The sequence below is a fragment of the Ursus arctos genome, unplaced genomic scaffold (assembly GCF_023065955.2).
Source record: "Ursus arctos isolate Adak ecotype North America unplaced genomic scaffold, UrsArc2.0 scaffold_14, whole genome shotgun sequence".
Lineage (NCBI taxonomy): Eukaryota > Metazoa > Chordata > Mammalia > Carnivora > Ursidae > Ursus > Ursus arctos.
Genome location: NW_026622808.1, coordinates 6,715,393 through 6,731,354, shown reverse-complemented (window position 1 = coordinate 6,731,354; position 15,962 = coordinate 6,715,393). Strand labels below are relative to the sequence as shown.

Below are 15,962 nucleotides of genomic sequence, written 5' to 3'. Positions count from 1 at the left end.
CAATTACTGTACTTGGGGCTGGAGGGAACAACAGGAGTGTGTTAAGAGGCAGGGCAGGACAGATGGGTAAACTCCACATAAGACAGACATGTGTATGACAGGAGACTCTAAGGCAGGGCGCCGCCATGTTGGCCGCACATTACAATCACCTGGGGAGCCTCTAAAATTTCCAATGTCCAGTCTGCCTCGCAGACCAACTAAATCACATTCTCCGGGGATAAGACCTGGCATCAGTAGTTTGTAAAGCTCCTTAGGTGATTTGATTCCAATGTGCAGCCAAGTTTGAGACTTGCTGCCCTAGGGGGAAGTCACTGGTTCCCTTTTAAGCAATCATGCCCAGGCGCGTATTTCCAAATGGGTCTGTACCCCTCTAGAATAATCGTCTTCGGAGCTATGCCCTTGTTCCAAGGAAATACCTATCGCTCTCAACTTCGGCGAGACTCCCTCTGGGACTGTTCTTTCAGGGTCTGAGACATATTCTCTGGACTCTGCTTTGGACATGCAACTGAATTTTTGAAATCCAACCCCGATCATGCAGAACCAAAGCTGGTGAGAGAGGTGGGTTATCAAGCTGAGTAATACTGCTTAGTGGTAACCGTCTCACCAACGGCAACAGCCATGAAAGCAAGGACATGAATATCTTTGCATCAACTGGCCCTTAAAAATTTTTTCAAAAAAGGAACTCCAGAGATATTTGGGGAAATATTTTCCCAAAGGGTGTTCTGATAACTCCGTGAAAGCAAACGATGCCGGTTTGCTGGTGTGATTTCGTGTGTCCGTTGGAAACATGGTATCCTTCCTTCATAGTTATATCCTCTATGTGTATTGATCGGCTGGTGGTGTTTTTGTGTGTGTGTGTGTGTGTGTGTGTGTGTCTGTGTGTGTGTGTGTTTTAATGCAATGGCTGCGTTGTTTTTTCTTTCTTAGCACTTATATCTGCTGGCTGGGAGGATATTGCTTCCCTTAGCTGGGTTTTCCAAAACTCGCATCTGTTAATTTGACATGCAGATGAATCTTTGCAAGAGAATACTTTGAAAAGAACTGCTCACAGCAGCGTGGAAAGGCGAACATGACTTCAATTGTGATGCATTTCTCTTCTTGTCAGGAAAACATCAGGACTACAGCGGAATTGTGGGTTTTGTGCTGAAGGGCGTCTTAGCGGGAATCAGCTCATGCCTCGTTTTGTTCCTTAGTTTGGTGTATGGGAGTGTGTGTGCTTGACGTTTTAAGGCACGGTGTGTGGCCAAGGATTTTAATTCTGGCTCCTTCCCTTTTAGATCATTTGTGAATGTCTAGAATGCAGACCCTGGTGCATTCCTCTGTGGGTGCAAGTTTCTGTTCCTGATTAGAATGCAGGGAGAGCTCACGTGGATCTTGTCTCTGAGGAGGAAGAAGAAAGCGAGTGTCTCGTTAGGCTCTTGCAACCTAGCCTGTCAGATGCTGGGTGATGTCCGGTTGCTCGTGTTGAGGTTCTTTGTGTGACTTCCTTCCGTAGTTCTTAACTCTGAGCTGTATCAGCGTATTCCTAGCCGAGCTCCCTCACTTCACAGTAAGTGGCCAAATCACCACACTCAGACTCTGGGACTTTCCACAACTCTTAAAGTTGGAGACGAGTTTCCCCCTTTGAGTGAAAGGAACGTTCCACACGCCTAGTGGCATTCTCTGGTTCAGTGTTCCTGACCTTGAGCAGTCTTCTTGACCGTAAGGAATGACGCCATGACATCCAGTCGTCTTCCCCACATCAAGACCAAGGTTACCCAGGGGGTTCTTAGCCAAACACTTGATCTCAATGAGCTCCAGTTCAGTGGAGACCATTGGTGTTTTCAGCTGGCTGGCTACCAGATTCTGTGAACGGGTAAGAGTGCTTTCTTGAAGACACCCGGCCTTTGGGTACTGTCCTGCATGACAACTAGAGAAAGCAAGGCTTTCCAGAAAGCCCAGTGCAGCAGACATGAGGAAAGAAGGGCCTCCGTCTTGTGCAGTGTCTGTTGGCTCTTCCATAGCTGGAGCAAAGGGCAGGGTTAGTCACCAGATCTCCCACAGACATATCAGTGCTCTAAGACCTGTCATTAGTTCAGCTTGACCCTGTTCTTTCGGTTAATCTGACTCATTCACCTGATTCAGGCTTCCACAGAGCAGAAGAGGTTGTGGTCTCAACAGTAGAGTCAGCAAAAAAATGATGTTAGTGTTGGGATTTTAAGATAATACATATTCCCTAACCTCAGGGATGATTTCAGACATGAGTAGTCAGACATGTTCATTGGGAGGCCTCGCCTGAGGAGGCCGTCCACACCCCCTGTAGAAGATGGTGCTTGAGCCAACGGGAAAATGCAGATTAGCCATTTGGAAAAAGATGAGTGGGAGGGGAGGGTATTCCGGGCAAAGGAAGCAGAACGTCCAAAGGCACAGAAGGGTGAGAATGTAAGAAATAGTAAGAAAATGCAGGGTGTAGGTGTGAGAACAGAGGGGTCCACACCAGCAGGTTTCGGCCACAATCAGCCACTGAGGAGTCTAAGCATGAGGCTAACACAGTGTAAACACCACTATTCCGTGGCTACAGAGAACGGGACCAAGTGATACCGACTCAAGGTCAAGTGCTCCATGGGAGAGTGACGGCGGCAGCCCGGGCAAGAAGCAGTAGCCCTGGACTGAGCCAGTGGCCGTGACAACGGAGAGAGAACGGATCTGGAAGAGATTTCGGAGGGGAATTGGCAGGGTTGATTGAGTACAGGAGATGAGCAGGGCGACTGGCACATTCTGGGCCAGTCAGTGGAAGGCAGTGCTCCACTGCTCACCAACACGGGGGCCACCGAATGGGAAGAACCGGAAGATCCTGGGTTTGGATTGGGGAGGGGGGTTTTAGGATGCAAGGGGGTGTCATCATCGAATGCACAGATATGGTTCTGAGGTGGCTTCCCAAGAATTAATTCACCCATTCCTCCCTTGGTCTCTCTCCATACCTATGTCTAGGTCAGGCCTAAGTTGATCATTTTTCTGTGATCAGACGCATGAGTGCCAAATTTCCGTTTCTCTCAATTCTATTCATCCTGACTTTCCAGCATTTGTCTTTTAGATTAAAATACTTTTGCATTATTATTTCAATTTTAAAGACTGACTGCACCCCCGTCCCTCCTATTGCTTTCTTGTTCTCGTACTGTATTGTCCCCCAGGGTTTGGAGAACCACTGCTAGATTATTAGGCACATTAATCAGCTCTGTGGATATCCTGACAATGTGCACTAGAGTTCTGAAATGGGAAGAGGGTTACCTGCCCTCACGTCTAGGGATTCTTTTCACCACTTAGGCCAAATTAACTTTTATGTGTGCTCAGCGACAGGAAATGACCGTCCACAAATTTAAACTATGAACAAAACTTACGCCACGAGGTGGATGAAGTTTGCAATAGCTTTGACAAAGGATCACTTCTTCCAGATATTCGAGGGGCCGGTGTTAATTTAATGGAGTTCACACGTGCTAAGGAAAGAATGGTCGGAAAGACCATTTATTTTTCTCTCGTGTACACCCCCGAACGCTGTAGGAGCTCCCATCTTCCCTAGGAAGTTATTCCTGAATTATACCCCGTTTATGAAGTAAACAGAACGTGGGCTCTTAGACTCTGTCCGGTAGATCTTGTACAGCAAGAGGTGAAATTCGCTTTGCAAGTCACTCCAGTCAAGACAACAAGTAGAACCTACGCACCCCGACAATCAGTCTTTGGAAACGAAGAATAAGGAGAAGGATCACGCGTGCGTGGTGAGCTTTCCCGCTGGACCACGGGCCATGAAAATATTACAGTGCTTTCCTTCTGGTTCTTTTTCCACTGCTCTCCTGGGGAACAAAGCGCCTTGCCTATGTGGACAAAGGACCCTCTTCAGCTCTGAGGACTTCAACCTCATGTTCCGTTCTGGAACTCCCCGGAGCTGGCGAACAGCAACGATGTGCCATGATGCTCAGTCTCATTCTCTTCAGATGTAAATGCACAACCGTAGCACACGAGCCAAAAGCTATTTAGATGGAACAAGCAAGAATCGCACATAGCAAGCGTCAACGTTAATCTGACACTAATTTAATGGTATGCATAACTGTTATTGTGTCGCATGGTAATTAGGCTTAAGTGGCGAGCAGTTCAGGTAAATGACTTTAATTAGGATTACTTTCCATCCGTCAAGTCAAATATTTCCAAAGACAACTGAGAGAAGAGGCAGTTCAAGAAAGGGACTTTGTATGTCCTCCTCCCCTCCATACCCCACTACCCGACCAGCATACGCATACGTACATACCCACACATGTGCAGACACGCACAGTAGACTGGAGGACATGACCAACTCTCCAGTCATTCATTTTCGCTCAACCTTCCCCTTGATGATGAACCCCATGATGCCCTAATCTGATTTTATATTTCTTCTAGATTAATTTATTTGAGAGAGAGAGAGCACAAGCAGGAGGGGCAGAGGGAGAGGGAGAGAGAATCTCAAGCAGACTCCATGCTGAACGTGGAGCCTGATGCAGGCAGGGCTCAACCTCATGACTCTGAGATCATGACCTGAGTGGAAACCAAGAGTTGGATGCTTAATGGACTGCGCCACCCAGGCGCCCCTTCTCTATTCTGATTTTAGAGGAACATAGTATCCACGCTGAAGTCAGGATGCCCCAATATCTAACCCTGCAAGCACACAGAGAAAGGAAACCTGAGATCACTGATGGAGAGAAAGGAGATTAGGGGAGGGAAACGAGAGGCTCCTTGAATACCTTGATTCTGCACTCTCCTGACCAAAGAAATGTTCTGCCCATGTGGGTTCCTTTGCATGTAGGGTTCTTTATTTTTTTTTTTAATGTTTAAGTAATCTGTATACCCAACATGGGGCTCAAGCTCACAACCCCCGAGATCAAGAGTCGCACGCTCCACCGACTGAGCCAGCCAGGTGCCCCTGCGTGTTGGGCCCTTGTGTTGGAGGAGAGGCTATGCCAGGAACGCAGGTCTGGAGGGGTAGCACTGTAAAGCAGGTGAGGGGCAGGTGCAGTGGGGTCGTGCTGTGAGCACTGGAGAGAAGAGGGTGAGGAAGTGTGAACTACAGCTGTAAAGCTAGACACAGTGTCTATAGCGGTTGGGTCCAGAACCAGAGGCCAGCCAGGATGCAGGAGGGAGCAGGCCAGAGCGGGGGAAAGGGAGATCAAGGACAACTTGGCTGAGGGACTTAAGAAGATGAGGAGCTGACTCGAGGACATAGTGAAAGAACGGGACAGTGACTGTACAGGGCCTTGCTGAGGGCTTTGTGGTTGGTCCTCAAGGTCCTCTACCCGTGATTCCCAAACTCAGAAGGTATTGTTACCTGAAGGGGGTACAGGCCACCAGTGTGAGCTTTACCAGGGTCAAGGACACCAACCTGGCCCATTGGAACCACCCGGAGAGCTTGAAAGCAAAATGCCTTTGCCCGGGTCTCACCCCCAAAGAGTTTGATTTAATTGGAGAGCAGCCTGTGCATGGAGATTGTTGAAGGCTTCCAGAAGATTCTAATATACCACCCAGACTGAGAACCAGTGCCCCAGAGGGAGTAAAGCTAGATTGGGTCTAGGGTTGGGCTTCTAAGTGCCAGATCGCTCACTTACAGACCACCTGCCACTCGAAGCTTCTGGCCAGAGCTTTGGCTTTATAGTATCAATAGTAACATGACCATGCCCTCTTGTGTCAGGCAGTCCAGAAGCCAACAAGTGAAGGCAGAATCTAAAGGGAGCTTGAACAAAGGGGTGGTCCCCTCTACACCTGGATGGGGGAGCTGGGGACGGTGGAAAACGAGAGGAATCATTTTACCTTCTCAGATGGGAAGAGAAGATCCAAGCATGCTGTTCCCCTCGAATGGCCTTTTCTCCAGCTGGCCATGCTTACCCCACCCCCACCTACTCTGAGTCCCTTTTCTTCCCAGGCTTTGGTGATAATGACTGCTCTTTGCTAAAATACTAAGCACTTAGAAGATTTGAGCCAGGGTTACTTGGGTGATTCCAGGAGATGAGCCATTGAGCGCTGTACTCACAATGGTAACACGTTGTGTCTTGTAGGTTTGATAGCATTGACCCTCACCAAGTTCTGGATGCCAGGCACGTGGAGATCCAGCGGATGGAATCTACCATGGCCTCCATTTCCAAGTCTGCTGGCTTGTTTGAGGTCAACGTTCCCGACTACAAGCAGCTGAAACAATGCAGGAAGGAGGTGTGCCAACTGAAGGAGCTCTGGGACACCATCGGGATGGTGACGTCCAGCATCCGTGCCTGGGAAACCACCCCCTGGAAGGAGGTCAACGTGGAGGCCCTGGACTGGGAGTGTAAACGGTTTGCCAGGCACATCCGGAACCTTGACAAGGAGGTCAGGGCCTGGGATGCGTTCACGGGCCTGGAGAGCACCGTGTTGAACACCCTGACCTCCCTGAGGGCGGTGGCCGAGCTGCAGAACCCGGCTATCCGGGAGCGGCACTGGAGGCAGCTGATGCGGGCCACGGGCGCGAGCTTCACCGTGGACGAGGATGCCACCCTGGCCCATCTCCTGCAGCTCCAGCTGCACCACTTTGAGGACGAGGTCCGGGGCATTGTGGACAAAGCCGTGAAAGAGATGGCCATGGAGAAGACCTTGAAGGAGCTGCAGAGCACCTGGGCTGGCAGGGAATTCCAGTACGAGCCGCACCCGCGGACCAATGTCCCCCAGCTGCAGTCAGACGAGGACCTCATTGAGGTCCTGGAGGACAACCAAGTCCAGCTGCAGAACCTGATGATGTCCAAGTACATCGCCTTCTTCCTGGAGGACGTGTCTGGCTGGCAGAAGAAGCTGTCCACGGCTGATGCCGTCATCTCTGCCTGGTTTCACGTGCAGCGCACGTGGTCTCACCTGGAAAGTATATTCATTGGCTCCGAGGACATCCGGGCTCAGCTGCCCCAGGTACCTGCCGAGGAAATCCTGCTCTCTCTGTTCCCTTACTTGGGTCAAGGGAGGAGCCCCCAGCTCCCGAATCTTCTAGACCTTTCCTTCTCTGCCTGCCTTGGCTTCACTCTAAGGCATCTCCCACAAACACGGGCCTTCCAAGCCTCCAAAAGTCAGGCAGCTACCCTTGAGTTGCTCCACAGATAATCAGAATGCAGCCAGCCACTGAAGGGAGCCTTGTTTCCAGGCAAATGCAGATTCCTTCTCAGCAGGGAGCCTCTCTGTAGCACCTCTGGCCTGTGCCGCGTGCTCCACAGCAGTCTTCCGCTCCATCCTAAACAACGAATTTCACGAAAATATGCATTCTTCTCATTACTACCTTCCCAGTGGTTGATTGCCCCTTCTAATTTGTCCTAATTAATGTGCCATTAGCTTACCCACCTCTCGGTGACTCTTAATTCATTTAAAAAAAAAAAAAATTTTGGTGGGGGGGGATTTTGTAGACGTTCTCTTGTCTCCCTTCAGTATAGCAAGTTCTTTGCTTCCAAATTAGTTTGCTTCCCAAACGTCATGTGTCATTCTGGCCCCACTTAAAAGTTAAAGCGCGAGAGAGATGTTGTCATTAGGCCAAATCAAATGAGCCAGATTTTATTTCTCTCCAGCGCAAGGCATTGAGGAAGAGCGGGTTTAAGTAGAAGGTGAGGGCAGAAGTGGAGGCTTTTGTAGACTCTAAAGGAGGCTTTCGAGAACTTTCAACCACACATCAGAAAGAATTAGTATCATTAGCTTCTCAACAGTGGCACAGGTTCATGCGTGAAGTATGGGGGTGCACTTATTTTCTTTATATTAACAGTACAATCACAGAAACAGTTTAAAAACATAGTAAAATCGGTCGTAATCTTACACCCTAACTAGTAACTCTTTTCATTCATTATGAATGTCTCCCAGTTTGGCTTCACATACATACATATTTTTTACATAATTGCTCGCTGTGTAATTACGATTTTCTTCCCGGTTCTTTTCACTGGAGCATTTGTGTTCCGTATTTCCGGTACCTCTATAACCTTGATGCTTTCTCATCTTTCCCTGGAACGGAATGCCTCACGGAGCCGTCATAATTTACCCTGCCCTCCTATTTTTAAATCTTCTTGGGAGAGGGGCTAGCTTTCCCACTTGTAGCTGTGGGATCTTGGGCCAATTACTTAACCTCTCCGTGTTCCGGTTTCCTCCTATAAACTGGGACAAGTACCAGTCCCCACTCCAGGGATGTAATTAAGCAGTGCACACAGCACATTGCTGTTAATGATTATTGTCACGTAATAATAATACCACAAGCTCTCACCAGGGGCCAGGTACTGGGCTCACGCCTGCATATGTTATTGTCCCGGGCATTCCAATGACACTATTGCGCGGTTGTGTGTTTGAGGGAAATGATGATAATTAATTAATTAGACATCACATTTGCTGAAGAACATCTTACTTTGGTTACATCAGCTTTTGCACGGACCCAGGAGAAGCACTGGATCCGCTGTTCACCCGATGCAGGAAGTACGTGTTTTACGCCAACGGTTCTCAAGGCATGGTTCTGGGACCCCGACCTTCGTAGGGGAGGCTCAAGGTCAAGACTGTCTTAGTAATAACGCTAAGATGTTATTTCCTTTTTTGTTCACTCTCATTTTTCCGTGCACACACAGGGGAGTTTTCCAGAGGCTTCTGGACACGTGATGTCACAACAGAGTGAATGCAGAGCAGGAAAGAAAATCTGGTCATGTCCTAAGTCAGACATTAAATCTTAGGGGGAAAAAAAGTGCAACAAGGCTGCCTTCTGAGTTATTTTGTTGTAGAAAATACAGTTATTTCAGATAAAAACATGTTATGTTACCATTTAATATTAATTTAATATTAATATTATAATTTAATATTGTTACTTTTTTAAATGAATTAACAGGGGCACCTGGGTGGCTCAGTTGGGTAAACATCCAGCTCTTGATTTTGGCTCAGATCATGATCTCAGGGTCGTGGGATTGGGTCCTGTATCAGGCTCTGTGCTCAGCAGGGAGTCTGCTAGAGATTCTCCCTCTCCCTCTCCCTCTGCTCCTCCCCCTGCATTCTCTCTCCAACAATAAATAAGTCTTTTTGAAAAATGAATGAATTAACAAATATTATTAAAATTTCTCAACTTGAGCTTGCAACAGAGGAGACGCATCGATGGGTATATTACCCACGTACACAAAAGCTCTTTGCCCCCCTCAATGATTTTTCAAAACAGGAAGGGGGTTCACCACCAAAATGCTCAGGAACTCCTCTTTCAAGCTAAGGATATTTCCTTCTTTGACTTTTCGGACCTCCCCAGAACCAGTGTCTGCTTCGGACCTGTTACACAAGGGATCTTCCGCGTCCAAGAGGGTGTTATAGTTCATTTTTCCCCACGTGTTTCTTTCAGGATTCTAAGAGATTCGAAGGCATTGACATTGACTTTAAAGAGCTAGCTTATGCTGCCCAAAAGAATCCCAATGTAGTGGAAACCACCAACACACCAGGTCTTTACGAAAAACTGGAAGATCTTCAGAGCAGGTGACAGTCTGCTTGCTGCCACCCCTTTTTGTCCCGGGGAGGGCGACGCTTCCTTTCTCCGATTCTGGCTCCGAGAGCCTTGCTTTAACTGTCCAAGCGAGCGAGTGTGTGTCTGTGCGTGTGCTTTGATTTGCGGGTAAAGTAATGGGAGGTGACATTAGAAGTGCTTACTTGGGTGGAAATGTACCGGTGTGTATATTTGCAAATACCTGTAAGTGTTTCTTGCACCAATTCTGCATACGTTCTATGTGCTGTATCCGTCTGCGTTTCGGTCGTGTCTGTGCACCTGGGGGTCTAAGCCAGCTTAATCAGGACATTCTGTGTCTGTGCCCCCAGGTTATACCTGTGTGAGAAGGCCCTGGCCGAGTACCTGGATACCAAAAGGCTTGCCTTCCCTCGGTTTTACTTTCTGTCCTCTTCTGACCTGTTAGACACCCTCTCCAACGGCACAGTGCCACAACAGGTGAGCTGAGAGAGCGCTCGTGGAAACGTCCAGAAGGACAGGGGGCACTTCCGGTGGGGAGGGTTTCAGGTTCCCCACGATGTCTCCTCTCTCTGGCAGCATGTGAATTTCGGACCCGCGCTCCCGCCAGCATCTTCAGTGCCCACCGTTATGCTTCTCAGGGTGCCCCCTGCCCATCAGTGGCCACTGCACCCTAAAGGAGGAAATTTTGAGGATGGGGAAGGTGGAGGGGGCGCTAAGCCTTTACAGGGAACGCCTTTGATCTGATTCTGAAGAGAGATCCAGACCATCGCTGTCCAAAGTTATAGCTAAAATTTCCGCGGGGGAGAAGACTGAAGGTTGTATTAACTCGACATTTTGTGATTTTTGTGGAAAGCGTGTGTATGAGAAGCTCCAAATTTGGGGTTCTAGCCCCTGGTTCTAGCCACTCGTTAGCCAGGTAGCCTTGGGTGTCCCTTCTCTTTGACAAACTTCCCTCATCTGTAAAGTAGCCACCGTGCTACCAGGTTGGTTTTTTATTTTTTCCTTAGTATTATTAGAGTAACTAATTGGAGCACTGGTGGTAGTTGGACCTGTAGACGATGGTTCTCAAACTGGAGAGTCACTGGGCAGCTCCGGTGCGTCAGAATTGCCTGGAAGGCTTGCGAAAAGGCAGATTTCTGAGCCCTCCCCCCAGAGTTTCAGGTGGTTCTGTAGGTCCGGGTGGGGCTGGAGAATTTGCATTTCTTTCTTTCTTTTTTTTTTTTTTTTCTGGTCTCTAACTTTTTTTTTTTTAATTTTTTTTTTATTATATTGTTAGTCACCATACAGTACATCCCTGGTTTCTGATGTAAAGTTCGATGATTCATTAGTTGCGTATAACACCCAGAGAATTTGCATTTCTAAGGGTTTCCCACGTGATGCTGCTGGCCGGGGACCACACTTTGCGGAGTGATTGTCCTAGACCAAAGGTCTGAGGCTCCCAAGTGACTGACAGGAGGGAGGGCTGATGTCTTCACTGTGGCGTCCTCTCGCTCACCTCACTTCTCACCGTAACAAGACTTCAAGATTCCTTTCTGGTTCTCCACTTTTCCTCTGAGGACAGCCAGCCAAAATACCGTGTTCAGAAGTGACTTGGATGAGTTCTTTGCTCCCTTCCGTGTGACTTCGTTATTCATTTGAAGTATAGTCAAGTTCATTTGTTTCTCTTTGCTTTGAGTTTCGGGGGTTTGTTCCCATCCTCATCGACTGGATTGTTCGAATAGGTGGCATTCGAAAGTCAAACTGTGCAAAAAGGAATGTGGGCAGCGCTCCTCCTCCTGTTCCTCCCCACCCCTCCCTGTAGGTCACCCAGTCCCACTCATTTCTGGTTTATCTTTGCAAACATGATCGGATGTGTATTTATGTTTGCACACATGTATTTTCTTATTGACCCTCTTTTCTCACACAAAAGGTGCCGTGCTATGTATACTCGAATGCCATTTTTTTCTGTAATGATGGGTCCTGGAAATCACTCCCTGTCAACTGAAAGATATCTCCCTCATTTTTTTTTAATACCCCTGCAGACACTGTATGGGACTATACCATAGTTTGGCCAGAGGTTGTTTATGCTATTTTGCAATTCCAAATAACACGGCATTGAATAAATTTGGGGTTTTGTATTGTTGGAGGTCTGCCTTCCAGGCACATTCCTAAAAGTGGGATTTCTGGGTCCAAGAGTAAGTGCTATGTGGTCGGTTTAGATATTGCCCCATTTCCCTGCATAGAAGTTCTAGATTTGGGCATCGCCACTGATGACGGATGAGAGCTGCTTCGACGGAGCCAAAAGATGGCACCCACACATTAGTTTTCTGTCTTTGTCATTAACTCTCCAACTTACTGAACTGGTGTGTTGGGTTTGTTGGTGAGAAGCAAGTACTAGAGAGAGATTATCCCTAGAGTTAAAGCCCCCCCCCCCCACCTCTTTTTTTTTTTTTTTTCCTATAGATGGAAATCATTCCAGAGTAGCCCAGGTATGGTGGAGGTGAACTATTTATCACACTAACATTCCGTTTTGTAACTGTATGTTCATTAATTACATGCATAGGAAAAGTCCAAGATTGTTGCCAGACCCTTTATACGTGATCTACTCATTCTTAAATGTTTTTTATTTATTTGTCACTTGGTTTGAGATCTGTAAGTAGTTCCCCCCTCCTCACCATCCCGAGACATGAAGCATGGTAGGCTAACCCCCAATTCCTTCTGTATCTGCGACTCTCAGCTGTTTTTACAGGTGCGTGATCGAATGGTTGAGTTTGAAATTCATGGGTCACAGTAGTTTCCTCTCAAATCCCCTCAGATGTAGCTCTGAGACATCATCGGAGATGTTCTCTGAGGTCTACCCGCTTTTTTGTCCCCCAAACCTTTCTAGGTAGCCTAATTTCTATTTGGATCTCTGTAGAGATCAAAACTTAAGTTAAATTTTAATTCTAGAAAATTTGTAAACGTTTATATACTTACTTTGTTCATTTTTCCAGCACATGACAAGGCTTTTTTTCCAATCTGAAAACTAGGGCTTTCATTATCTCGAAAGAACTTTTCTTTCTGTATGCTTTAAAATAATATTTCTGTTCCATTTATTTGGATTTTTTTCCCTTCATGTCTCTGTAAGTTGAGATTCTATCTTCTCTGTGCTGTATACATTACCTTCACGTATTCATATATATTTGCGTATATTTGTACAGATTTTCATCTCTTATCCCTCTTCCTTGAAATTCTTCCGTAGGTTCTCGAGCTCGTCCGCCATATTGAATTTGTTTGTTTTCATTCCGTCCTTTACTATTCATTGTTTCCTTACATGATTTCCCTGCCACTGTCAATCCATCTTCACCTCATAATTGTAGGGTTCATGTCTCTTTCATTTAATTGAAAACAAGGTGGCATTTTTCATAATTACTTCTGTTTCCTTTATTAAAGCTTCTCCCTTCCTCTCCCCCTCCTCTCTCTCCCGTTCTCTCTCGTCCCTCTCCTTTCTTTCTTCCTCTCCCCCACCCTCTCTCTTTCTCTCTCAGATAAAGAAGGGTCCATCCCATCAAGGTACTCATCCCAAGTCACTGTGGGTGGGATCTCAAGTACCGTCACAATTCACCTCAACACACGTGGGACTTCTCCTCTCATAAGCTGGAGAGCTGGTTGTTGTAGATTTAGGGTTACAACTCAGGGTACCAGCAGCCCGAAGTCCCTGTATCTCAAAAAAGCTCTACCAAAGAGCAGCTTTCTGTTTATTTTTCTTCTCCAACCCGCCATCTCCCTCACCTGAGGACCATGGTGTGGCTCTCCGGCAACCCTCCTAGAACATTCCCCCGGGGCGTTACTATAAAGGGCCTCTGTATCATGAGACAGCACGCGAGGGAAAAGGCCTGGCGTGGCCAGGCTTTCTGACTGGGGTGAGCGTGCTTGCCTTGACCTGGATCCTCCAGATGTGGGTCTACTGCATCGCAATGGTTCCAACAGCTGGGTGACTACTTCCACAGGCCACTGTCACCACTACCCTTCTGCAGACTGTCCACTATCCTCTGACTATCTCCTGAGGAAGAGGGTTTATGAATTAACCATCATTTTTTTTTTCTCCAGTCTGTTCCCATTTAGATCGAGCAGACATGAATCAAACTTTTGTGGCTTCGTTGGGTAGTGGCTACTCCACGACTCCCACCAATTTTATATTCCTTTGGCCACTCGTACCCAGTTCAGTTGGTTCTGACCTCATACCGCCATCGTTCCCGCAAGCTTCCCTCTAAATGTTTGGTGTCCGACTCTCTAATGGCTGTCACACAGTAGACCAATGAACGGCACTAACGGGCATCTTCCCGGACACGTCCTCCAGTCCTTTGATGCGGTTTCCCTTTGTAGGTCCAACGCCATCTTTCCAAACTCTTTGACAATATGGCGAAGATGCAGTTCCAACTGGACGCCAGTGAGCAACCAACCAAGATAAGTCTCGGCATGTACAGCAAGGAAGGAGAGTATGTGGCCTTCAGCGAGCCCTGTGACTGCAGCGGTCGGGTAGAGTAAAAGTCCCTTTCCCTCCCTCCTCATCCCCTTTCCTCTCAAGTGTCTGCTTTCAAATACAGGCAGCCTCAACCTTCAGGATGGCCATCTTGACCTTGGGTCGGAACTGCTCTCTGTGTCCTGGGACTGGCAGCTTCTCTTGACTTGAACCGACGTCGGAGAAGCTCCTAGTCCCTTCTCTCCGGTTCCCGGAAAGAACACGTCAATATCCATGTGTCTTTCTTAACCAAAGCCCTGTGCAGAGAGGATACAATGCACATTAACAACCACCCCAGTCAGCGAGAAGAGGGGTTTACATGACTCGCAGCACTGTGAGGCTTTAACATGACAACCCTCGGGGCACCCTCCCAGGGGAATCTGGCACACTGACATCTTCCCCTGGAGAAAATGCTCTTTGAAAGCAGCCATTCTCCCGAGATGTCATTTCTCTGTACAAATACAGCTCAGAGTCCCTTCCTCCCACAGCCCTAGCCCTGGGAAAGCCAGATCCCATTCCACCCCAAGAACTACCCCAAGAACTACCACCTCTAAGTCTCCCGTGTGCAAATTCAAGAAGCACAAAACATGGCATGGTTCCCTCCTCAAACCTCCTTCCTGTCCTTCCCCATCACCGCTAAGGTGTAAGCCCTTCTTTGTTTATTATCCTAAGTGATCCAACAAACCATTGTCCCTGGGGCTTCTAATCGAGTCCAAAATCCTACCCGGAGAAAAGATCTTTTACAGCAGTCTACCTTCATCCACGTGCTTCTTGGAAAGCAATTCTAATTCCAGGAAATGATCAGACATTCTTAGTTTCATGAGAAAGGAGCCCTGGGGTTTGATTCGGGATGTGTCCATTGGTAGACCAGAAAGCATTTAGTTGGAAAATATAATTCTGGCTGATCTGTCCGTCCTCTGTGTGGACAAGCTTGCGAGAACCCACTGACCTATTGATCTTGCTCAACCCAGATTAAGACTTCCTTGAATGAAGCCTCCCTTAACCTGCTACTGTGTCCTCTGTGTTCCAAGTGGGTCTGTCCACCTCTTGTTAATAGAGCCTCGTTCTCACTGATCACTGTCCTGGGTCCAGAAACAAAATGGCTCCCTGTGCCTTCTGGCAGCCATTGGGGCTGTACATTTTCTTCATTCCCTCAGGGTGAGTGATCATACCTTCTTCAGAACCCAGCATCTCACTCAGAGTTCTTTTTCAGGTAGAAATATGGCTGAACCGTGTGCTTGCTCATATGAGGGCCACAGTGAGGCATGGGATGACAGAAGGTGTAGTTGCCTATGAAGAAAAGCCAAGGGAACAGTGGCTCTTCGACTATCCAGCTCAGGTATTCTAACCAGGACCTTTGTGAGCCGCTGTCCTTCACTAGGTCTGTCCGTCTGTCTCTCCCTCCCTCCCTCCCTCTTCCTTCAGCCTTCAAGAAACACCTGACCTCAAACTCACTATGTGCTTCACAGTTAGGAGAGGCTGGTCTGTGAGGGGGTCAGCAAGAAGGAACGGGGGAATTGTCAGCCATGACCCACTCCAACCATTACCTTGGAGAATCAAGTGCTGGCCATTTTTACCCTCACTGGCTACTGTAGGGAGAAAATGTAAACCGTTCAACTCATTGAGCCAGCCTGCTTGGCATGTGCCAGGATCTTCGCTGAGCACAGGAGACCCCCAACAGGGAACGAGACATCATAAGACATCCCAACCCTGCCCTGCTGAAGTTTACAGCCTGATGTGGAAGTCAGTCGCTTCCCAATGAGACCTGGTACTCTGGGAGCACAGAGCTAGCCAGTAGGGTCCGGGGACCACCCCCCTGAGGATACGACATAGAAGCTGAGATTTGAAGTAGGAGCAAACAAGTTAAAGATGGAGGGGAAGAGCTGCCAAGCATGGGGAGGACCATGATGGAAGGCTCAGAAGCAAGGAAGAGCATCCTGTGTTTGAGGAACTGAGTGTGGTTGCAGCAGGAGGAAGGGGAGGAGGGAGGGAGAGGCAGCAGGTGCGTCCTGCAGA

General features: G+C 47.9%; 1 protein-coding gene across 1 annotated transcript in view; it reads left to right on the top strand.

Moving 5' to 3' along the window:
- The window catches only part of DNAH9 (dynein axonemal heavy chain 9), a 303,991-nt gene that overhangs the window by 67,846 nt on the left and 220,183 nt on the right, over positions 1–15,962 (top strand). The window contains 5 exon segments of the mRNA XM_057311241.1: positions 6,054–6,924; positions 9,350–9,480; positions 9,817–9,943; positions 13,811–13,963; positions 15,160–15,285. Coding sequence (XP_057167224.1) covers positions 6,054–6,924; positions 9,350–9,480; positions 9,817–9,943; positions 13,811–13,963; positions 15,160–15,285 — 1,408 coding nt within the window.